At 41.1% G+C, this 26,777-nt stretch overlaps 1 protein-coding gene across 2 annotated transcripts in view; it reads left to right on the top strand.

The window, feature by feature from the left end:
- NEK8 (NIMA related kinase 8) overlaps nucleotides 1-26,777 on the top strand; it is a 112,215-nt gene that overhangs the window by 70,847 nt on the left and 14,591 nt on the right. For both annotated transcript variants that reach the window (XR_008889036.1, XM_056559085.1), the window contains exons 10-13: nucleotides 9,086-9,203; nucleotides 12,720-12,870; nucleotides 20,988-21,151; nucleotides 21,417-21,575. Coding sequence is in view for 1 of the 2 variants with exons in the window: in XM_056559085.1 (XP_056415060.1) it covers nucleotides 9,086-9,203; nucleotides 12,720-12,870; nucleotides 20,988-21,151; nucleotides 21,417-21,575 (592 nt within the window). In the remaining variant the exon portion in view is untranslated. The remainder of the gene's footprint in view (nucleotides 1-9,085; nucleotides 9,204-12,719; nucleotides 12,871-20,987; nucleotides 21,152-21,416; nucleotides 21,576-26,777) is intronic.

Raw genomic sequence — 26,777 nt, 5'->3', positions numbered from 1 at the left:
CATTAGATATGACAGAATCTACTATGGGGACACCTAATGGAGCCTCCAATGCAGATGTAAATAGCGCCTAATCCTGGCTGCTTTAAGATGACTTGACTCCATTTTTCAGGTGATTTTTTGGTAACCTAAGTAACATGTGCTGCTATATCCTATATACATACGGTACTTTATTACAAAAGTATTATTCTCAATACACCCTTTTTCCCCGCTATCCTCTAGGGGAGACTCCCTAAATATAGCATCTAATGGAGCATGCTACAATATTACTGTATATACTCGAGTATAAGCCGAGTTTTTCAACACGTTTTTCGTGTTGAAAACGCCCCCCTCAGCTTATACCCAAGTGCACTCTCCGCCTGTCAATCCCTTTCAGTGGTCTTCAACCTGCGGACCTCCAGATGTTGCAAAACTACAACTTCCAGCATACCCGGAAAGCCATTGGCTGTCCGGGCATTCTGGGAGTTGTAGTTTTGAAACATATGGGGGTCCGCAGGTTGAAGACCACTGTGGCCTTCGTTATCATCCAGACCCCTCTTTAGTTTTCTACTCACCTCCCCTCGGTGGGAAGGAAGGGTGAGCTGGTCCAGGCCATCTATGCTGCAGGGACCGTCCGGTGGGAGGGTTAGTTGTTCCGGGTTGTCCATTTTCACTGGGAGGCCCTCTTCTCCGCTCCGGGCCGGCCCCGGCTTAGTGACGTTGCCTTGACGATGATGCACAGGGACGTCCGTGCGCAGCAGACATCTCTGCGCATGAACGTCCCTTTGCGTCGTCGTCAAGGCGACGTCACAAGTCTGGGGCCGGCCCGGTGTGGAGAAGAGGGCTTCCCGCTGAAGATGGACAGCCCGGAACGACTAACCCTCCCCTGCAGCATAGATGGCCGGACCAGCTCACCCTTCCTTCCCACAGAGGGGAGGTGAGTAGAAAACTAAAGGGGGGTCTGGATGATGACGAAGGCCGCAGTGGTCTTCAACCTGCGGACCTCCAGATGTTTCAAAACTACAACTCCCAGCATGCCCGGACAGCCGATGGCTGTCCGGGCATGCTGGGAGTTGTAGTTTTGCAACATCTGGAGGTCCGCAGGTTGAAGACCACTGAGAAGGGATTGACAGGCGGTGATGATGAAGGGGAGGGGGGGGGGGTATGATGATGAGGGGGATGATGATGGGATGATGATGACTGGGGTGAAAATGACAGGGTGATGATGATGGGGGTGTTAATGACAGGGTGATGATGATGGGGGTGTTAATGACGGGGGTCTGGATGATTACAGCGGGGGGATGATTACAGGGGCGGATGATGTATTTACCACCCTAGGCTTATAGTCGAGTCAATAACTTTTCCCGGGTTTTTGGGGTGAAATTAGGGGCCTTGGCTTATATTCGGGTCGGCTTATACTCTAGTATATACGGTACTTATATCTCAGTATGATATTGGATACATATCAAGGTATATTATAAAATAATATTGGCTCTGTATTATGGCACTATGCAAGCTGGAGGTTGTACAGAGCAGAATCCAGTTGTGTGGCCAGTTGGCAGCCACCATATTGCTAAAGGAACAGCATATGCTACAGATTGCAAAACAAGGACAGGAATGTTTGCGAAACAGTAAGAATTAATGAATAAGAAATGCTTCTGTTGGAGCAGATTCACCGTGCCAGCTTGTGTAGGCGAGAGAGAACTGCACAGTCACATATTGCTACATTCACATGCAATATTTTACTGTGCTTGCCAATGGATTTTCTGGCTGGAGCGCTCTGGATAAACGTTAAATAAAAACTTTAACTTCATTATTGAATTTGTTGTGATTCTTCCATTGTGCTTGCAGGGTATTGTTTATTTTTTATTTTTGTATTCTTGGAAAGAATTACAGACAGTACATGTCAGTTATGTGGATCATAAGTCCTAAATCCCAATGGGTTCAGTAGCTATAGAACGGGGGACTCTATTTGTGATTTTGTTTGTTGAGCGTGAGGAAAGGATTCACATCATCTGTAGCCAAAAAGATTACATAGCTAGTGACTTTTGTTATCTTTATTATGAACCTGCTTCAGGCATCCGTTGCAGTCATTGCCAGCATAACAGAGGAATCCAGCATCCATCCATAATAATACTGACTGTGTCCTCAAAGCAACCCCAAACCCAGCAGTAAACTTCTTTTTAATTCATTTTTTTAAATAGCCAGATGCAGGTGTGACACCTAAGGCCTCAGTTATACATTGCAGATGTTGTCATATTTTTACATCAGTATTTTTTAGCCAAAATCAGGAGTGGTGGTGAAGAAGAAAAGTTTACATTATTTTCCCCGTGTTCAGGATGCACTACTGGTTTTGGTGTAAAATTAATGATGACATTACCAAGCACATCTGCAGTATGTCGAATGATGCCTAAAGGGAAATTGACATTGGTGAAAAATCTGAGATCTCAATGAATGCATTAGGCTTGAAGGTAGGTTGTCAGCACATTGTTACATATAAAACCCCAGCCATTGATAGGTAGCTGCTGGCAAAGCATGTTAACTAAATAAAGGTTTGTATGCCTGGGAATTGGATAACTCTAAAATCCAAGTGTCCTGGAGACTTAACACTGCTAAAGCTTGACTAGCCTTTTTCTGTCTCCAGCACTTTGTTATTGCATAGTACAAAGGAGAAGATGTTGTGCTCTGAGAAGTAAGGGAGGAAGGAACTGTAGGTGTACTGCTGGCAAACAGCCAGCTTGTTGTCTTGTTTTAATGAAACGAAATAGTCTCTGATGCATTTGTGAACTGAACCTAAAGATACTTATATTTGCAAAATGTATTTTAATGCATAGTATGTTCACAACTACATAGTCAATTCCATGGCTCTGTTCCGTCAGAGTTAAAAAAAATTTTTTTTAACAATGGCTTATATTGGGCCCGACAGTCATTGTCTTGGTGTTCGTCGTTTTGCTGTCCTATTCTTTCTGCCAAATTGCAGCCTTCAGTGCAGATGTAAACACAGACATAGGGGAAGATTTATCAAAACCTGTACAGAGTTGACCAGTTGCCCATAGCAACCAATAAGATCGCTTCTTTTATTTACAAAGACCTCTCAGAAATGAAAGAAGAAATATGATTGATTACTATGGGCAATTTTTCCTCTGCACAGGTATCGATAAATCTCCCTAATAATCTCTTGGTTATTTGTTATTTAGGGCCTGTATTAGGGGTAGAGGCCAAACAGAAGATCAAGGTGCTAGTAGAGCAGAAGTAATATTTAGCACATTATCTTCCTTTACTTATCAGCCAGGAATATTTATACCCCTACAAAATTCTGCTGACAAATGTACACATAACCACAGTAGTGAAAAATAACTCAGAATATATTCAGAAACTAGTACATATATATATATATATATATATATATATATATATATCGACAGCAAGAGACCCCCTTAGAAACATATGCACATGGGACATATTCAGAATCACATAGTGGGGGGAACATCCAATTCTTAAATAGTTACATCATATTGAACACTGGTAAGTAAAAACTACCTAATACTGACCAATGTTAGAAAATGACTGATCCACTATGCATAAATTGTTTAAGTATAGATCACTGGCAAGTGCCCAAAACTATAAGCAGGCATAGGCAACCTTAGCCACTGCAGATGTTTTGGACTACAACTCCCATGATGCTTTGGCAGCATTTTAGCTGTAAGAGCATTATGGGAGATGTAGTCCAAAACATCTGCAGTGCGGAAGGTTGCCTATGCTTGCTATAAGTAGTATATGGAGAATATCCACATGTGAGGCTAAATAAGATTAACCCAAAATGGGTGCCTCACTAATACAATTAGAAACAATAAGAGTGTTTATGTCAACAGAATGCAGCCAAGTATTAACATATAGTAGAGATAGAAGCTGATACAATACACTAAAATGATGTACAATTGCAGTCATAATAATTAAATGCAGCTATAAATAATATAAACAGCCAAGAGCTAGTAAACTCGAGGTCAGCAATAGTAGATGGCAGTAATACAGAAATGGCAGGGATACAGACCAAAGTGCAGAAGACGTGCAGATGTTCCCCCACCTTACCCTCCGACGTGTTTCGCTTAGCTTTATCTAGTGGGGACGGGTTTCTTTTTTATTTATTTATTTTTTTTAATAACATTGCTAATATTGCGTGGTTTGAGCAGCTGATGGTAAATCTCTGGTAGGACATTGGGAGATTTGACTCATAGATAAAATACTAAAATGTGTGTAACCAAGGCACACTTATTCTCTACAACCTGTCCTGCGGAGATGTCACTAGTTGTAACATGAATAGGGATAGGATGTCATAAATCAGAAGTTTACACTGTTTCGGAAGAAGTGTTTGCTAAATGAAGAGAGGAGAGTTAAAATAGGAATGAAGACAAGCGGAAAACCACTGACTGAGACCAGGAAGCCGAACGTGAACAGTTACAGTCACTGAAATTGACTTTTTGTGCCAGCTTGTCATTTTGTGGTGAACAGGAAAACCATTAAAATGCATCCTGATCCACAGCAAACAGACTTGTCACCAGTTCATCTATCATCAGATATTTACTTTACAGGTCAATGACTCCTGCAATATGTAGGAAGCAAAACCAAGGTGTTCCTCCTAGCTAGCTCACTGGCAATTCAGCATGACTGCCAACCTGGACTGTAGCCTGCCCTGTAGGGGTACGTTCACACGGCGGAATGTCCGTGCAGAATTCTGCAGGATTATGCTGCGCTGGTCACAAGGTGGAATTTCTGCAGCAGATGTTTCATCAAATCACAACATGTTAGTTGCAGGAACAGTTTTCCAGATTTCGCAGAAAAGCCTCATTCATATACATACACTTAAATTAAAGGGTACCTCTCATCAAATAAACTTTTGATATATTTTAGATTAATGAATGTTGAATAACTTTCCAATAGCATGTTAATGAAAAATATGCTTCTTTCTATTGTATTTTTCCCGATCAGTCCTGTCAGCAAGCATTTCTGACTCATGCTGGAGTCCTAAACACTCAGAGCTGCCAGCCTGCTTTGTTCACAGCCAAACAGGCTGTGAACAAAGCAGGCTGGCAGCTCTGAGTGTTCTCCTTTGTGAACAAAGCAGACTGGCAGCTCGTAGTGTTTAGGACTCCAGCATGAGTCTGAAATGCTTGCTGCCAGGACTGGCAGGGAGACCCCTAGTGGTCATTTCTTCAAAGTGGAAAATTAAATAGAAAGAAGCATATTTTTTAATAACATGCAATTGTAAAGTTATTCTGCATACATTAATCTATAATATATCAAAAGTTTTTTTGATGAGAGGTACCCTTTAAGCAAATAAGCCTATTGGACAGGATGATGGCTCAGTGGTTGGCATTGTTGCCATGCAGTACTGTTGTCCTGGATTCAAATCCAACCAAGGAATAACATCTGCATGGAATCCGTATGTGTCCTTGTGTTTACGTGCCTCTCCTCTTTGTAATCCAGTTTCCTCCCCAATATGCCGAAAAACATTCTAACCAGTTTCCTGGCACTGTGTATGTAATTTTGTATTATGGCAGGAACAAAAGCAAAGTCCAGCACGGTAGTTCAAGCAATACTACACGGTTTATTCAGCAATCAGCCAACATGGAGAACAGGTGCAGTATTGCTTGAACTACCGCACTGGACTTTGCTTTTGTTCTTGCCATTATTGAGGACTGGGGTCCGGTCCTGTCCGTGTCGTGGTGAGGGCGAAGGGTGAGCTGTGTCTACCACTTCTTGCTAATTTTGTATTATGAAATTATTTGAGTGATGACAATCTCTGTACAGCACTGTGCAAAATGTTGGCGCTATATGAGCCACATAAATAATAAATACTAAGGCAGGGTTCATACTAAGGAACCTCTGGACGGAAAAATTCCAGTGGGAGATTCCGAGGGTGGCTAGTGCTCACTGAATAAGTTCCACAGAGTGCAATATTTTCCGTACAAATTCCGCTAAAAGAATCAGCACGACTGTTCTTTTGATGGTAGAATTTGAGCGGAGGTAGCTCCACCACTAAAATTCTGAAGTGTACATTTCGCAGCAGAATCCTATTGACAGCAAATGGGGTTCTGCTGCACCTGAATTTCCGAGCATAGGGGGAGATTTATCAAAACCTGTGCAGAGAAAAAGTTGACCAGTTGCCCATTGCAACCAATCAGATCGCTTCTTTCATTTTTTAGAGGCCTTTTTTATTAAATTAAAGGAGATCTCCACCAAAAAATAACATATCCCCTATCCACATGATAGGGGATAAGTAGTTAGTCATGGGGCGGGGTCCTATCGCTTAGGTCGGGACCCAGCGCTTAGTGAGGTGCGTTTGCTGCTCATTCCTATGGGGGTGCCGAAACGACCCAAGTACAGCTCTCGGACATCATCAACGCTCACATAGAAATGAATGGAGTGCTCATTGTCTACCCCCTCCTCGCGATCAGCTACTTACCCCTATCCTCTGAATAGGGAATAAGTAAATTTTCACCTGAGTACTCCTTTAGAGAAGCGATCTGATTGGTTGCTGTGGGCAACTGGTCAACTTATCCTCTACACATGTTTTGATAAATCTCCCTCTAGTTTCTAAGTGTAATTATACTCGGAAATTCCTCAGTATAAACCCTGCCTAACAAGGCACCTACACATTCTCTCTAAACGTGTTGACATTCTGTATGTTTCTAAATGCTTCAGTTATCTTCTTTCTTTCTTCTTTCCTCAAAGCCTTACAGTGTAATTTACCTGGGTAGCTCATGGTAAGCTTCTTTCTAGACACTATATTATATATGGACAATATTTAGACTGTTCTATTACCGCTTTTAGCATGTGAACTATATTACAGGTTAAAGGGGTTATCCAGAAAAAAACTTTTTTTTATATATCAACTGGCTCCAGAAAGTTAAACAGATTTGTAAATTACTTCTATTAAAAAAATCTCAATCCTTTCAGTACTTATGAGCTTCTGAAGTTAAGGTTGTTCTTTTCTGTCTAAGTGCTCTCTGATGACACCTGTCTCGGGAAACGCCCAGTTTAGAAGCAAATCCCCATAGCAAACATCTTCTAAACTGGGCGTTTCCCGAGACACGTGTCATCAGAGATTACTTAGACAGAAAAGAACAACCTTAACTTCAGAAGCTCATAAGTCCTGAAAGGATTAAGATTTTTTAATAGAAGCAATTTACAAATCTGTTTAACTTTCTGAAGCCTGTTGAGATATATATATATATATATATATATATATATATATATAAAAAAGTTTTTTCCTGGAATACCCCTTTAAGTATTGCTTGGCACAGTCAATTGTCACCATTTAGTTTTCTGTAGCAGTTTCGACTTTTAAAGGCCAAAATGAAAATAACTAAAAAATGTTTAGTACTAACATTTATGAAGATAACATGTTATATACAATTGTGTTATTCCTTTTTTTTTTCCCTTGCAAAACATCCTCTAGACATTACTGTGAACAGTTGTCAGAGTAAAGAAAATTAAATAATTTGTTATTAAAGATCAGAATATGTCTTTAATGAAAAGATTGGAATATTCTATAAAAAAAACATTTATCACCTAAAGGACAAGTGACAAATGTAGGATCACAGTGGGGCTCAACTGTGGGCACCCCACTTATCACTTTAACCCCTTTTCCTTCTCACTGTGGTAAGAAGCCATTTAGTTGGAAAGGGAGTCATGCTTGATTTGTTTCTGTGAAGTCGACAGAATACTCTGCTGTCTGTGCCTTGAGGAGGAATGGGCAGCTCAGGAACACCATTCGGGTGCGTTCACACTGCGGAATTTCAGCGGTGGACAACAATTCCACCACTGAAATTGTTCAGCGCAAAGAAAGAACATGTTCATTCTTTGCTCGGAATTCCACAAGTACTGCATAGCCGTCAATGGTGACAGCGCAGTGCCCTGCGGTCCTAGTGCCGAAGTATTTTCCCCGGCAGCCGCCTGGCGGAATCTCCGCGAGCGGAACTCCACAAGTGGAGATTCCTTTAGGCGGCCGCCGGTGAAAATACTTTGGTAGTAGGATCGCGGGGCACTGCGCTGTCACCATTGATGGCTAAGCAGTTCTCGCAGAATTCCGTGCAAAGAATGAACATGTTCTTTCTTTGTGCTGAACAATTTCAGAGACGGAATAGTCCGGCGCTGCAATTCCACAGTGTGAACATTCACACTGATGGTAGTGTTCACTGCACGGAATTCTACTCAGTGTGAACATACCCTTCTAGTGATCAGTGGGAGTCCCAAAAGTTGGGCCCTCAGACATTTATCACTTATCCAAATAGGCTACAGTTAAATGTTGTCATAGTGGGACACATGCCCAATAACCGCAAGTGTTTTATAGCAAATTTCGGTGGTTTTGTGAAGTGTTTATTGACTGCAAAAATTTTAAGAGGAGCCATATGTTAATAAAAGAAAAACTGTTTTATATCTAAGGGTCTATTCACATGTACAGTATCCTGTGCATATTTGATGTTGTGTTCAGTCAATTAGTTTACATTGAAATCTGACGCTTCAAATCCTGCAGGATACTGTACATGTGTATAGACGCTAAAGGGGTTATCCAGCCTGTAAAATGATTGGCCCATCCTCTGGAGTTCCTTGCATCGCTACTACTAAAAGTAAGGACGAGTGCATTAATCATTGAAGTGGCCGCTTCAGTTAAATGGTGGGGATGCCGGGGGGTCAGTGCCCCGTTAATGTAGTATTGATGACTGATCCACTGGATTTTTACAGACCGTATAACCCCCTTTAAAAATCGCCCAGACCTCCCTTTTGTCTGCGGCAACTTAGATGATTGAAAGGAGGTTAACACTGTCAGTACAACAGCACCCTATTCTTCCTCTACTGTAACATGAATGATGGGTACTGATAGGTTACCATGACATTTGGGAGCCTAATAAATATATATTGTGACTACATTATCCAGTTTATGAAGATTGTACATAAAGGAATTGAATTGAATTGTGCATGATTGAGATATTATACCGTATATATCGCTATGGATTTATAATAAGGTTTTATAAAGTAATTTGTGCAAGTTATAAGTTGGCTGCTTGACAAGATCCTCATGTATGACTTCTTCTACTTTCTCTCCCAGCCTAAGATAGTCGAAGCTCTCCTGGGTTATGAGATAGTTCACGTGTCCTGCGGGGCTTCACATGTTCTTGCCGTTTCCAATGAGAAAGAAGTGTTTTCCTGGGGCCGCGGGGACAATGGTGAGGCTTGTTCTGACCTCTCTCTACATAATTCTGTGTGAATAGCCTATTTGACTGTCTGACTCTGTTGTTACATACAGGCCTTGTACTTAGACAGCTCTACAGTTCACCATCATAGTGAAACTATAACCCCTGTACTGGTAAAACCTGTACTACTTGGTTTGGTTCACACAAGAGGCCCTGAGTTTTTGTCATAGAGTTCAATAATACTCATTGGTTCTAACTACTGTCACGTACTATACATCCCGGTGTAGCTGAACCTTGTCATTTTTAGTATTTACTTAAATTTCGTTAATTAAGGTACCCAAGTTAAAAGTAGAGATTTATCAAAACCTATCCAGAGGAGAAGTCGCTTCTTTGATTTTTAACAAGGCCTCTGCAAAATGAAAGAAGCGATCTGATTGGTTGTTATGGGCAACTTTTCCTTTGCACAGGTTTTGATAATTCTCCCCCTATATGACTGTATTCCCCATGGTCCCTGTAGTATGTTCTTCAGTATTGCAACATTACTGATTTTTCTGTCATCAACTCTATATGTCCCCACAAGCTTCTGGCTGAGGATGGTTTCACATAGGTGGAGGGACAACTTTTGTTGTCCATGTTACGGCCTCACGTTCTGACCTGAACACTGGTATAATGTCCCAAACTGACACCTGTTAGTTCAGGTCATTGTACCTACAGGTGAAAATCCAAAAATTAGAATATGGTACAAAGATAATTTCTTTCAGTAATGCAACTTAAAAGGTGAAACTAATATATGAGAGAGACTCCTTACATGCAAAGCAAGATAGTTCAAGTCGTGATTTGTCATAATTGTAATGATTATGGCTACAGCTCATGAAAACCCCAAAGGGCCCCCCCTCCCCAATTATTATGATTTGGGGAGCCATGTCATCTGCTGGTGTTGGTCCACTGTGCTTCATTAAAGGGGTACTCTGGTGGAAAACTTTTTAAATTTTTATTTATTTATATTAACTGGTGCCAGAAAGTTAAACAAATTTCTTAATTATTTCTATTAAACAATCTTAATCCTTAATCCTTCTTAAGTCTTTTCTTTTTGGGATTTCTTTTCTGTCACGACCACAGTGCTCTTTGCTGACACCTCTGTCCATTTTTGGAACTGTCCAGAGCAGCATATGTTTGCAATGGGGATTTTCTCCTGCTCTGGACAGTTCCTGACATGGAAAGAGGTGTCAGCAGAGAGCACTGAGGTAGTGATAGAAAATAAATTCCAAAAGAAAATAATTTTCTCTGTAGTATATAGCCATTAATAAGTACCGGAAGGATTAAGATGTTTTAATAGAAGTAATTTACAAATCTGTTTCTGGCATCAGTTGATAAAAAAAAAAAAAAAGTTTTCCACTGGAGTACCCCTTTAAGTCCAAGGTCAACGCATCCATCTACCAGGAGATTTTGGAGAACTTCATGCTTCCTTTCCTTTTAAGTTGCATTAATGAAATACAATGGAATTTTTCACGATTTTTGGAGTTTGGAGGCTGGGACTGGCTCCGTACCATGGACATAAAAATGTGTCCCTAATATGCCCATGTGAAACCAGCCTCAAAGGCGTTTTGGAGGATGGGTATCTTCTCTTTGTGCAAGAGTGGCTTATGCTCTGCAGCAGTGTTTCCAACTGGGGTGCCTCCAACTGTTGCAAAACTGCAATTCCCAGGATGCCCAGACAGCTAAAGGCTGTCCGGGCATGCTGGGAGTTGTAGGTTTGCAGCAGCTGGAGGCACCCCTCTTGGGAAACACTTCTCTGGAGGGTAAAGTCCAAGTCTGCAACCTACCCATGATCACTGGGCTGCCTCCTGTTTAAAAATGAGTGAAAAATCTTTACTTTAGCTTGTCCAGGACATAAAAATTTATGGCATCAATAGGTGTCCAACTCCCAACACCCCCGCCAATCAGCTCTTTGGGCCCCCACCTATCTAATATTAATAACTTATACTTTGAGGACAAGTCTTGCATTGTAAAAACCTGGAAAACCCTTTTTCATTTTCTGTAAATCAATTGTCAATTCCTCAACAACTCTAATCCCATTCACTTGGATTTCGTTCACTATATAATAGTAAATACAATTCATATATGTCAGGGTTAAAACGTTCTTATGTATTTGTTGTTTTGGTTATTAATAAATGGTGCTCCAATTTTTTTTTTATTTTTTTTTTTAAGAAATGTGATTTGCCTTCAAAGCTAGCACTTTTTTGATCTGTTTTTGATTTATATTTGTAAAGGATAAAGGGGTATTCCGGGATTTCTGCTTCTTTGAATGGGAGCAAAGTTGGTCTTGTTGCTAATATACTTTGCATACCTGTGTTTGGCGGCTGGTATAGAATTTCTTTGTCTTTCTTTTCCCCCTGGAATTACATTTTTTGCAGTCTACAAAATGAGTGTTTTCTCCGACCTTTCCCAGTTTGTTGTGTAGGCCGAGACAATAAATCACAAGTCAGGTGCTGATAGGGGGCCAACCCCCTTATAACGTTACGGGGGCACATGTGTGTGCATTCGTCATCACGCAGATCCACAGCTTGTGTGTCAGGTGATGTTGGGCAAGTCATGTGATCAAAGGGAGCGTGGCTGTGCTGCAATGGGTGGAAGGACTGCTAGGCGGAAGGAAAATAAGTCACCTACTTTAAAATAAAGGATCCTGGGGATTGTAGTCTGAGGGAGGCCACAGATATCATAAGTAGCCAGTTCCCAAAAACAAGCCAACAGCATGATGGGGGGCACAGGACAGATCCTTGGTAAGCATGTCCATTACTGTATGACACTAAATTACTAAAGTCACCTTATGTTGGATAACCCCTAAATGCCATTGGTTCTCAGATTATTTTGAGTAATAGAAAGAATATACAGTGACATGACTATGGCATTTGTTATTTAGGATTCACAGCACATTAATAATAAGATACTACAAAGCATCAAATAAATACAAGAGACATTTTGCCTTAGCCGGTGGCAGCTCGCAGTATAAATTATGTATCAATCACAAGAACAACTTCTTATATAAAATATAGTTTATTTCCTAACATTTTAGTACTGGCTTTCACTGGATAATCTGCACCTGACAATGACACAGAGCCCATGGCTTCCTACCCTCCTATGTTGGCCTCCTGGTTACAAATATTTTCTCTGTTGAGTTCAGACCTGTCTGCACTTACATGGTCATTCAAGAGGATGACTAACATTGTCCACCCATATCAGCTCCTTAAATCCTTTAAGTAGCTTTTAGTATTTCTATCATCCGATTACCACCAAGTTTTTGGATCACTTCAAAACATAGACATGATGTCTGGATACAGTATTTTACTTGGTGCCTTGTATATCTGGAATAATAAAGCCGCATCTACATATGGAATTAGGTAGGTTCATTGGCTTCCTTAGAAATGGGCCCTAGTGTATGGCAGAGGGAAATGTGAGAGTATATTTGTATACCGCACTGTGGAATATGTAAAAAATAATCCAAATAAAAGAATATTACATATAACAAAGTTTTGGTTCTCGCTAACACAGGACGGCTCGGCCTTGGGAACCAGGAGTCTCACAACTCTCCTCAGCAGGTCGTAATTCCTCAGGAATATGAACCACGAAAAGTGGTTTGTGGCATTGACAGCTCCATGATTCTGACAGTGGGCAACCAGATCCTGGCCAGTGGCAGTAACAGGTTAGTAAACCCTTAGCTGAAAGTTGTATCATTTGAAAATATTGGTCTTACCATTGATTGCACACAAAGTCAAGTTGGCCATAGACCATGGGTGTCAAAAATGTGGCCCGCATGCAGCCCACAATGAATATCTTTGCAGCCCAGCAAAGATATTCATTGCTCTGGTCAGGGCCAGATCATCATTGGCGCTCCTGGAGTGCCTGCTCCGGACCCAGTTACCGCAGGGGGCTCCGTCACAATCGGGTCATCCCTGTGTCCCGAAAAATCTTTTCAGGACACAAGGATGCCCCATTTACCTCTCTGCGGCCCCGTGTTAACTTTAAAAACGCAGGTGCCGCCGGGAAGTAGCGCACGCAGGGATGTCACTAACGTCCCGTGTGTGCGCCCGTAGGAGAAGAGCGGAGTAGAGCAGTGAGGAGGACGTGTGGGTATGGTAAGTCACCACTCACCAGCACGTCATCTTCAGCATTCCGATCACCGCTTCTCCGGTCCCGGGTCCTACTGCTATGGCCCATAGGCCATAGCAGTAGATCGTGACCCCGGACTGGAGGAGTGGTGGTCGGAACACTGAAGTGGGGCAGTAAACAGGCATACAGCCTCCAGCCATACACTGTGTTTGGCTGAAGGCTGTATGTCTGTGGGGGAACTATACTGCACCTAATGTGGGGAACTTTACTGCACCTAATGTGGGGAACTTTACTGCACCTAATGTGGGGAACTATACTACACATGATGTGGGGAACTATACTGCAACTTATGTGGGGAACTATACTGCATGTAATGTGGGGGAACTATACTGCCAACCTAATGTGGGGGAACTGTACTGCACCCAATGTGGGGAACTATACTGCCAACCTAATGTGGGGGAACTGTACTGCACCTAATGTGGGGAACTATACTACACATAATGTGGGGGAACTGTACTGCACCTAATGTGGGGGAACTGTACTGCACCTAATGTGGGGGAACTGTACTGCACCTAATGTGGGGGCACTATACTGCACCTAATGTGGGGGAACTGTACTACACCTAATGTGGGGAACTATACTGCACCTAATGTGGGGAACTATACTGCGCCTAATGTCGGGAACTATACTGCCAACCTAATGTGGGGGAACTGTACTGCACCTAATGTGGGGGAACTATACTGCCAACCTAATGTGGAGGAACTGTACTACACCTAATCTGGGGAACTATACTGCACCTAATGTGGGGAACTATGCTGCACCTAATGTGGGGAACTTTACTGCACCTAATGTGGGGAACTATACTGCCAACCTAATGTGGGGGAACTATACTGCACCTAATGTGGGGGAACTGTACTGCACCTAATGTGGGGAACTATACTGCACCTAATGTGGGGAACTATACTGCACCTAATGTGGGGAACTATACTGCACCTAATGTGGGGAACTATACTGCACCTATTGTGGGGGGGGGGGGAAACTATACTGCCAACCTAATGTGGGGGAACTATACTGCCAACCTAATGTGGGGGAACTGTACTGCACCTAATGTGGGTGAACTGTACTGCACCTAATGTGGAGGAACTATACTGCCAACCTAATGTGGAGGAACTGTACTACACCTAATGTGGGGAACTATACTGCACCTAATGTGGGGAACTATGCTGCACCTAATGTGGGGAACTTTACTGCACCTAATGTGGGGAACTATACTGCCAACCTAATGTGGGGGAACTGTACTGCACCTAATGTGGGGAACTATACTGCACTTAATGTGGGGAACTATACTGCACCTAATGTGGGGAACTATACTGCACCTAATGTGGGGGGGGGACTATACTGCCAACCTAATGTGGGGGAACTATACTGCCAACCTAATGTGGGGGAACTGTACTGCACCTAATGTGGGGGAACTGTACTGCACCTAATGTGGGGAACTATACTGCCAACCTAAATAGGGGGGGGGGGGGGAACTGTACTGCACCTAATGTGGGGGAAATGTACTGCACATAATGTGGGGAACTATACTGCAAACCTAATGTGGGGGAACTGAACTGCACCTAATGTGGGGAACTATACTGCCAACCTAAATAGGGGGGGGGGGAACCTGTACTGCACCTAATGTGGGGGAAATGTACTGCACATAATGTGGGGAACTATACTGCAAACCTAATGTGGGGGAACTGAACTGCACCTAATGTGGGGAACTATACTGCCAATCTAATGCGGGGGAACTGTACTGCACCTAATGTGGGGGAGCTATACTTCACCTAATGTGGGGAACTATACTGCACCTTATGTGGGGAAACTGTACTGCACCTTATGTGGGGAAACTATACTGCACCTAATGTGGGGAAACTGTACTGCACAGTCTTGTGCAAGGGTGCAGGGTCTTGTGCAGGGGGGCATGGGGCCTTGTGCAAAGGGGAGCATGGGGTCTTGTGCAAAGGAGGCATGGAGTTTTGTACAAAAGGGCATGGGGTCTTGTGAAGGGGATCATGAGGTGTTTTGCAGGGGGGCATGGGGTCTTACTGCACCTAATGTGGGGGAACTGTACTGCACCTAATGTGGGGAACTATACTGCACTTAATGTGGGGAACTATACTGCACCTAATGTGGGGAACTATACTGCACCTATTGTGGGGGGGGGGGAACTATACTGCCAACCTAATGTGGGGGAACTATACTGCCAACCTAATGTGGGGGAACTATACTGCACCTAATGTGGGGGAACTGTACTGCACCTAATGTGGGGAACTATACTGCACTTAATGTGAGGAACTATACTGCACCTAATGTGGGGAACTATACTGCACCTAATGTGGGGAACTATACTGCACCTAATGTGGGGAACTATACTGCACCTATTGTGGGGGGGGGGGGGAACTATACTGCCAACCTAATGTGGGGGAACTATACTGCCAACCTAATGTGGGGGAACTGTACTGCACCTAATGTGGGGGAACTGTACTGCACCTAATGTGGGGAACTATACTGCCAACCTAAATAGGGGGGGGGGGACTGTACTGCACCTAATGTGGGGGAACTGTACTGCACCCAATGTGGGGAACTATACTGCCAACCTAATGTGGGGGAACTGTACTGCACCTAATGTGGGGAACTATACTACACATAATGTGGGGGAACAGTACTGCACCTAATGTGGGGGAACTGTACTGCACCTAATGTGGGGGCACTATACTGCTCCTAATGTGGGGGAACTGTACTACACCTAATGTGGGGAACTATACTGCACCTAATGTGGGGAACTATACTGCACCTAATGTGGGGAACTATACTGCACCTAATGTGGGGAACTATACTTCGCCTAATGTGGGGAACTATACTGCCAACCTAATGTGGGGGAACTGTACTGAACCTAATGTGGGTGAACTGTACTGCACCTAATGTGGGGGAACTATACTGCCAACCTAATGTGGAGGAACTGTACTACACCTAATGTGGGGAACTATACTGCACCTAATGTGGGGAACTATGCTGCACCTAATGTGGGGAACTTTACTGCACCTAATGTGGGGAACTATGCTGCACCTAATGTGGGGAACTTTACTGCACCTAATGTGGGGAACTATACTGCCAACCTAATGTGGGGGAACTGTACTGCACCTAATGTGGGGAACTATACTGCACTTAATGTGGGGAACTATACTGCACCTAATGTGGGGAACTATACTGCACCTAATGTGGGGGGGGGGGAACTATACTGCCAACCTAATGTGGGGGAACTATACTGCCAACCTAATGTGGGGGAACTGTACTGCACCTAATTTGGGGGAACTGTACTGCACCTAATGTGGGGGAAATGTACTACACATAATGTGGGGAACTATACTGCAAACCTAATGTGGGGGAACTGAACTGCACCTAATGTGGGGAACTATACTGCCAATCTAATGTGGGGGAACTGTACTGCACCTAATGTGGGGGAGCTATACTTCACCTAATGTGGGGAACTATACTGCACCTTATGTGGGGAAACTGTACTGCACCTTATGTGGGGGAACTATACTGCACCTAATGTGGGGAAACTGTACTGCACAGTCTTGTGCAAGGGTGCAGGGTCTTGTGCAGGGGGGTATGGGGCCTTGTGCAAAGGGGGGCATGGGGTCTTGTGCAAAGGAGGCATGGAGTGTTGTACAAAAGGGGCATGGGGTCTTGTGAAGGGGATCATGAGGTGTTTTGCAGGGGGGCATGGGGTCTTGTGAAGGGGGGTCATGGGGTCTTATGAAGGGGGTCATGAGGTGTTTTGCAGGGGGGCAATGGGTCTTGTGTAGGGAGGGCATGGGGTCTTGTGCAGAGGGGCATGAGATGTTGTGCAGGGGGACATGGGTTGTTGTGCAAAGGGGACATGGGGTGTTGTGCAGGGAGGGCATGGGTATTTGTTTTTTATGCGGCCCACATAAACCTAAACCTTGTTTTTTTGGCCCATGTTAGCCTTTGAGTTTGACATGCTTGCCATAGACCAATAGCAATTGTTCTGCCAGGTGATCCTTCCTATCATTAACTTGCTCTGACAGTTATTGCTATGGCATGAAGGTATGGACTGTGCTGGCAAGAATCACTGGGTTAAACATTGCAGAATATTCTCCAGGAGCCACTGCTAACTGGAGGACAGCTAAAATATCTGCAGCATATAATAGATCAGTCGGAATTGTTGGTGGACAAAGCAGACGGTTGAGGTGGACACAGTTTACAGATGGTGGACAGGTGATGTTTGTTCAATGATGGGAATCGGGCCGAGGACGGAAAGAACAACTTCACAAATTATATGTGAATTAGATATATGCTTGAGACACATGAATTTGAGGAAGAAAGAAGAAACAATGGTGTTAGGGTTTCATGCGCTTTGGTCTTTTACATGCATGGGTGCCCAAATAATCAAACATGACAAACAGCCAGGGTAGAGGATACATTGATATAAGATGCTTGGTATACATTGATATAAGATGATTGGTATATATTGATATAAGATGATTGGTATACATTGGTATAAGACATTGATATAAGATGATTGGTATACATTGGTATAAGACATTGATATAAGATGCTTGGTATACATTGATATATGATGTTTGGTATACATTGATATAGGACATTGATATAAGATGATTGGTATACTTTGATATAAGATGATTGGTATACATTGATATAAGATGATTGGTATACATTGATATAAGATGCTTGGTATACATTGATATAAGATGATTGGTATACATTGATATAAGATGATTGGTATATATTGATATAAGATGATTGGTATACATTGATATAGGACATTGATATAAGATGCTTGGTATACATTGATATAAGATGCTTGGTATACATTGATATAAGATGCTTGGTATACATTGATATAAGATGATTGGTATACATTGATATAGGACATTGATATAAGATGATTGGTATACATTGATATAAGATGCTTGGTATACATTGATATAAGATGATTGGTATACATTGATATAGGACATTGATATAAGATGCTTTGTATACATTGATATAAGATGCTTGGTATACATTGATATAAGATGCTTGGTATACATTGATATAAGATGATTGGTATACATTGATATAGGACATTGATATAAGATGCTTTGTATACATTGATATAAGATGCTTGGTATACATTGATATAAGATGATTGGTATACATTGATATAAGATGATTGGTATACATTGATATAGGACATTGATATAAGATGCTTGGTATACATTGATATAAGATGCTTGGTATACATTGATATAGGACATTGATATAAGATGCTTGGTGTACATTGATATAGGACATTGATATAAGACATTGATATAAGATGCTTGGTATACATTGATATAAGATGCTTGGTATACATTGATATAAGATGCTTGGTATACATTGATATAGGACATTGATATAAGATGCTTGGTGTACATTGATATAGGACATTGATATAAGACATTGATATAAGATGCTTGGTATACATTGATATAAGATGCTTGGTATACATTGATATAAGATGCTTGGTATACATTGATATAAGATGATTGGTATACATTAATATAGGACATTGATATAAGATGCTTGGTATACATTGATATAAGATGCTTGGTATACATTGATATAAGATGCTTGGTATACATTGATATAAGATGATTGGTATACATTGATATAAGATGCTTGGTATACATTGATATAAGATGCTTGGTATACATTGATATAAGATGCTTGGTATACATTGATATAAGATGCTTGGTATACATTGATATAAGATGATTGGTATACATTAATATAGGACATTGATATAAGATGATTGGTATACATTGATATAAGATGCTTGGTATACATTGATATAGGACATTGATATAAGATGCTTGGTGTACATTGATATAGGACATTGATATAAGACATTGATATAAGATGCTTGGTATACATTGATATAAGATGATTGGTATACATTGATATAAGATGCTTGGTATACATTGATATAAGATGATTGGTATACATTGATATAGGACATTGATATAAGATGCTTTGTATACATTGATATAAGATGCTTGGTATACATTGATATAAGATGCTTGGTATACATTGATATAAGATGATTGGTATACATTGATATAGGACATTGATATAAGATGCTTTGTATACATTGATATAAGATGCTTGGTATACATTGATATAAGATGATTGGTATACATTGATATAGGACATTGATATAAGATGCTTGGTATACATTGATATAAGATGCTTGGTATACATTGATATAGGACATTGATATAAGATGCTTGGTGTACATTGATATAGGACATTGATATAAGACATTGATATAAGATGCTTGGTATACATTGATATAAGATGCTTGGTATACATTGATATAAGATGCTTGGTATACATTGATATAGGACATTGATATAAGATGCTTGGTGTACATTGATATAGGACATTGATATAAGACATTGATATAAGATGCTTGGTATACATTGATATAAGATGCTTGGTATACATTGATATAAGATGCTTGGTATACATTGATATAAGATGATTGGTATACATTAATATAGGACATTGATATAAGATGCTTGGTATACATTGATATAAGATGCTTGGTATACATTGATATAAGATGCTTGGTATACATTGATATAAGATGATTGGTATACATTGATATAAGATGCTTGGTATACATTGATATAAGATGCTTGGTATACATTGATATAAGATGATTGGTATACATTAATATAGGACATTGATATAAGATGATTGGTATACATTGATATAAGATGCTTGGTATACATTGATATAGGACATTGATATAAGATGCTTGGTGTACATTGATATAGGACATTGATATAAGACATTGATATAAGATGCTTGGTATACATTGATATAAGATGATTGGTATACATTGATATAAGATGCTTGGTATACATTGATATAAGATGATTGGTATACATTAATATAGGACATTGATATAAGATGATTGGTATACATTGATATAAGATGCTTGGTATACATTGATATAAGATGATTGGTATACATTGATATAGGACATTGATATAAGATGATTGGTATACATTGATATAAGATGCTTGGTATACATTGATATAAGATGATTGGTATACATTGATATAGGACATTGATATAAGATGATTGGTATACATTGATATAAGACATTGATATAGGACATTGATATAAGATGCTTGGTATACATTGATATAGGACATTGATATAAGATGATTGGTATACATTGATATAAGACATTGATATAAGATGCTTGGTATACATTGATATAAGATGATTGGTATACATTGATATAGGACATTGATATAAGATGATTGGTATACATTGATATAAGATGCTTGGTATACATTGATATAAGATGATTGGTATATATTGATATAAGATGATTGGTATACATTGATATAGGACATTGATATAAGATGCTTGGTATACATTGATATAAGATGATTGGTATACATTGATATAGGACATTGATATAAGATGATTGGTATACATTGATATAAGATGATTGGTATACATTGATATAGGACATTGATATAAGATGATTGGTATACATTGATATAAGACATTGATATAGGACATTGATATAAGATGCTTGGTATACATTGATATAAGATGCTTGTTTTTTATCAGATTTAACAAGTTGGGCTTAGATCAAATCTCATCTGTCAATGAGCCCCCTCCAGAGGATCAAGCGGAAGAGGCCTACACCTTTACCCCTGTACATTCGGCACCTCTGAACCAAGAAGCCATCTTGTCTGCTGATGTGGGCACTTCTCACTCTGCTGTAGTGACTGGTGAGTACAATTTACACTGAGGAGTATGTAGGAGAAGTGAGAGTGAACCTTGTTTACTGGGGATTTAGTGCTTATATTCACTCAAATGACCGACACTTGTATTCTTTTGTGAATGGCAAGGAAAGATTCTTCAGTGTGACTTTCTAAAGCTAACACCAGTATTGACTTACTAGTCCAAGTGCAAACACACAGAGACATGTTAGATGAGTAGGGGACTTTGTGAATATGCCTTTTATTTTACTGCATTCTTTCTTATGTCTTTCAGCCCAGGGTCAGTGTTACACCTTTGGTAGCAATCAACATGGGCAGCTGGGCACTAGCACGTACCGTCATAGTAGAGTGCCCTACCCTGTGAGTGCACCGCAGGGATTAAAGGTCACAATGGTGGCATGCGGTGATGCCTTCACTGTAGCTGTTTGTACAGGTAAGGTCATTTGTTTATATATTGGCTCAGATATATCAATCGGCCTTATACCAAAACTGTCTAGTTTGCCCATATCAACCAAGCACAGCTCAGCTTTCATTTTACACCAGCTCATTACCATATGAAAGCTGAGCTGTGATTGGTTGTTAGGGGCAAAAACCAGACGGTTTTGGTTTCAGTGATTATGTCCACTAGATTTACAGCAGTTGTATTCCACTAAGAATTGTCTCTTCTCACATCTGCTTTAAGCAGTTTTTCCCAACCAGGGTGCCTCCAGCTGTTGCAAAACTACAACTCCCAGCATGCCCAGACAGCCTTTGGCTGTCCGGGCATGCTGGAAGTTGTAGTTTTTCAACAGCTGGAGGTAATCTGGTTGGGCAACCCTGGCTTAAAGAGTACCTCTCATGATCTTATTAAATTTTATAATCCTCCCAGTTCACTGCCCCCATCATGATAAACCACCCCCTGTTTTTTTTTTTTTCTTTTCTTTTTTTTTTTTTTTTAAGTTTTCTACCTTGATATTGCTCTGTGTTTTCTGCTCAGTCAGATTCACAGACTGAGAAGGGGCGTTCCCCAGCAGGCGTGACATCATCTAAAGGCATACAAGGATGAACTTGCTCCCACAATCTGCTACACACAGCCCAGAGCGGTTCAGTGTGTGATATGAGCTATGATTGGCTAAGGCTGCACACACACCCTCAGCACTCCAGACTGCATTTCCTGATTTTGGACTTCTGCCAGGCCAACAGGAGTCCAAAGTCTGTGCAAGAGATGGGGGGATGCTCTGGACAAGTAGGGAGACACCTACTGGCAGCTTTTTTAAACACAAATAAAACATAGAAAACTTCTTTTTTTTTAAACAAAATACATTATAAAGATTTTTTATTTACCATAAGGAGTGCAATAGCAAAAACTAGTTTTAATGAGAGTGCCCATTTAAGTCAACAACATGAAGCTACATAAATAGAACTGTATTGCACAACTATATCGATAAGACATTGATACTATTCCAAAGTAATATGCCATTAATGTTAATTGTCGGAAAAAAACTGTTACACAATGCCTGTCCCGGGGTAACCTCCTTTTGTTATTCCAGATACTTTCATTTTCACTGGTAGGCCATGCTAGCAAAAGTGGCATGTATAGTGGATCTGTTTGTCGTGTCCGAGGCACAATTATTCACGTTTCTTTTGCTTGATAATCTTGGCTAAACTGTACTCCGAACATAGTGCATTACATGACAGTTACAGGCTTTCAACAAAATGCCTTGCGCTAATGTTCAGCATTTGTGCAAAAATAAAGGCCCCCTGGGACAGCCAAGGAATCAGTCACATTGATAAATCATGGAACCTTCACCATCTTCTGCCAAATGGGCACAGAGGACCTCATTCATCAATTTACATTGCCAATCCTGGGGCAGTAGGGGGCCAACAGTTTCAGAGCTAAGTTAAAGTATCAAGTATTTTATAGTTTTATGTGCCCTTTTTCCATTAACACTTTTGCTCTACTCACATATGGTTAGAGTGTACCTGTCGTTTGCAAAAACCTTTTTTTATAATGTAGATAATACCATTTCATGTATATTTGCAATATTCATTGGTTAAAAAAAGTGTATATTTTTGTGAGGAGACCAAAAACAGAAAGTGAGGGTGGGACAAATAGGGCTCTGTACAGGCTCCTGGCTTGTCAATCATCCTTCTATGTGAGCCTGGGGCATGTAACAAAGCCTCACTGCACAGAGCCCTCCTTGTCCTCAGTGCACAGAGCCCTGCATGTCCTCAGTGCACAGAGCCCTGCATGTCCTCAGTGCACAGAGCCCTGCTTGTCCTAAGTGTACAGAGCCCTGCTTGTCCTCAGTGTACAGAGCCCTGCTTGTCCTCAGTGTACAGAGCCCTGCTTGTCCTCAGTGCACAGAGCCCTCCTTGTCCTCAGTGCACAGAGCCCTGCATGTCCTCAGTGCACAGAGCCCTGCATGTCCTCAGTGCACAGAGCCCTGCTTGTCCTAAGTGTACAGAGCCCTGCTTGTCCTCAGTGTACAGAGCCCTGCTTGTCCTCAGTGTACAGAGCCCTGCTTGTCCTCAGTGTACAGAGCCCTGCTTGTCCTCAGTGTACAGAGCCCTGCTTGTCCTCAGTGTACAGAGCCCTGCTTGTCCTCAGTGTACAGAGCTCTGCGTGTCCTCAGTGTACAGAGCTCTGCGTGTCCTCAGTGTACAGAGCCCTGCTTGTCCTCAGTGTACAGCGCCCTGCTTATCCTCAGTGTACAGAGCCCTGCTTTTCCTCAGTGTACAGAGCCCTGCTTTTCCTCAGTATACAGAGCCCTGCTTGTCCTCAGTGTACAGAGCCCTGCTTGTCCTCAGTGTACAGGGTCCTGCTTGTCCTCAGTGTACAGAGCCCTGCTTGTCCTCCGTGAACAGAGCCCTGCTTGTCCTCAGTGTGCAGAGCCCTGCTTGTCCTCACTGCACAGAGCCCTGCTTGTCCTCAGTGTACAGAGCCCTGCTTGTCCTCAGTGTACAGAGCCCTGCTTGTCCTCAGTGTATGGAGCCCTGCTTGTCCTCAGTGTACAGAGCCCTGCTTGTCCTCTGTGTATGGAGCCCTGCTTGTCCTCAGTGTACAGAGCCCTGCTTGTCCTCATTGTATGGAGCCCTGCCTGTCCTCAGTGTACAGAGCCCTGCTTGTCCTCAGTGTACAGAGCCCTGCTTGTCCTCAGTGTATGGAGCCCTGCCTGTCCTCAGTGTTTAGAGCCCGGCTTGTTCTCAGTGTACAGAGCCCTGCTTGTTCTCAGTGTACAGAGCCCTGCTTGTCCTCAGTGTTTAGAGCCCTGCTTGTTCTCAGTGTACAGAGCCCTGCTTGTTCTCAGTGTACAGTGCATTATATAAACATTTTTTGAAAATGACAGATACACTTTAAGTCAACAACATAAAGCTACATAAGTCAAAACATAAAGAGACCATGTTCGTTTTACATTAAAACTTTACAGGGTTCCCTATGTGACCTTTTTGAGAGGTTTTTAAACACAGCAAAATAGAAAAATAAATAAAGTGTAAAGGGGGCTTTATGAAGTTCTTGAGGTCTTCCATTTGTATTACATTGTTTACTTGGGAATAACATCAAGAATCGACTTAGTGCACATAGCTGGTCAGCTGATGGACAAACTAGGCCATATAATGTTTTGTTACTATGGGGAGAATTTATCAACAATGGTTGTCAGTGTATGTTTCCCCCTCCCCCCCCCCCTTTTTTTTTTTTTGCTTCATTTTTGGTTGTCCAGGTTCAAATTCATCATAAGGTGTACGCTCTTTGATGAATCTGGTTTGGACAGCTGTTTTTTGGACAGTTGCTATGGACAGAGTTTTTTCTACACCATAAACTATATGCTGTAGAAATGCGACAAATGAACATAAGATGTGACAAAACGGGTGACTATATGCATTTGTCGCACATGATGAATTCGTGACCACTGGACAAAAAACGGCAAAATTTAGACAAAATACAGTTTGGTATGAAAAGCGGCATAAACTGTTTGGTGCATCAAATAGTCCCATGCCATCAAATGCGACAAATGATGCGACAAATATAAGCAAAAAAAGGGGGGTAAAAAGCTTGATGAATTCCCCCCTATATGTGTACAGGTGCACAGGGATCATAAAGTTTGAATTACATTTCCCTGTGATCAGTCATATTGTTAAGATGAGGGTTACACCACTTCTTACTGTTGTAGGATGAAATTTGGATGGACAGTAGCAAGCCTTTTGTCATCCTAACATCATGGTCGGCTCAAAAACACTGCCCTGTCACTCCTCCAACATCACAAGTCCTTGATGTGGCTGATACAGAGCTTACATCGGACTTCAGTTAACAAACTGTTTCATATGTAGTTTAAGGAAAAAATGGAAATGAAAGATTGTAAAAAAATATATGTCAATGGCAGGTCACTGTGCAAACAGCGTATAGTAAAAGTGTTTCCATTCTAACTCTCCTCACTAAATAAAAACAATTGTTCCACTTCAGACACAGGAATCTCAAATTGACATTTCATGCATTGTGTGTTGGTGTTATAACATACTCCTATTACTCACTTAGAAAAGCTGCATGAACAAGAAAAACATATTTCCTTACCTGCTTGTTGACTATACTACCATCAGGAAATCCTGCTACTGTGTACAGTTTAGTCCTAAATATACCGTTTATATAGGGGACCTTAAACATATTTACAAGAATTTACTACTGAGGGTTTTTTCCACCACACCAAGTGATTTTATATAGCTAAAATCAATGAAGGTCCTGCACCACTAATAAGTACAAGTAAAGTATTACTGCACCACCAATAAGTAAAGTATTACTGCACCACCAATAAGTAAAGTATTACTGCACCACCAATAAGTAAAGTATTACTGCACCATCAATAAGTAAAGTATTACTGCACCACCAATAAGTAAAGTATTACTGCACCACCAATAAGTAAAGTATTACTGCACCACCAATAAGTAAAGTATTACTGCACCACCTATAAGTAAAGTATTACTGCACCACCAATAAGTAAAGTATTACTGCACCACCTATAAGTAAAGTATTACTGCACCACCAATAAGTAAAGTATTACTGCACCACCTATAAGTAAAGTATTACTGCACCACCAATAAGTAAAGTATTACTGCACCATCAATAAGTAAAGTATTACTGCACCACCTATAAGTAAAGTATTACTGCACCACCAATAAGTAAAGTATTACTGCACCACCTATAAGTACAGTATTACTGCACCACCAATAAGTAAAGTATTACTGCACCACCAATAAGTAAAGTATTACTGCACCACCAATAAGTAAAGTATTACTGCACCACCAATAAGTAAAGTATTACTGCACCACCTATAAGTAAAGTATTACTGCACCACCAATAAGTAAAGTATTACTGTTCCACCAATAAGTAAAGTATTACTGCACCACCAATAAGTAAAGTATTACTGCACCGCCAATAAGTAAAGTATTACTGTACCACTAATAAGTAAAGTATTACTGCACCATCAATAAGTAAAGTATTACTGCACCACCAATAAGTAAAGTATTACTGCACCACCAATAAGTAATAAGTAAAGTATTACTGCACCACCTATAAGTAAAGTATTACTGCACCACCAATAAGTAAAATATTACTGCACCATCAATAAGTAAAGTATTACTACACCACCAATAAGTAAAGTAT

This window comes from Hyla sarda, chromosome 2 (genome assembly GCF_029499605.1).
Source record: "Hyla sarda isolate aHylSar1 chromosome 2, aHylSar1.hap1, whole genome shotgun sequence".
Classification (NCBI taxonomy): domain Eukaryota; kingdom Metazoa; phylum Chordata; class Amphibia; order Anura; family Hylidae; genus Hyla; species Hyla sarda.
The sequence above is the reverse complement of the archived record's forward strand: the minus strand, read 5'-3'. Positions and strand labels throughout refer to the sequence as shown.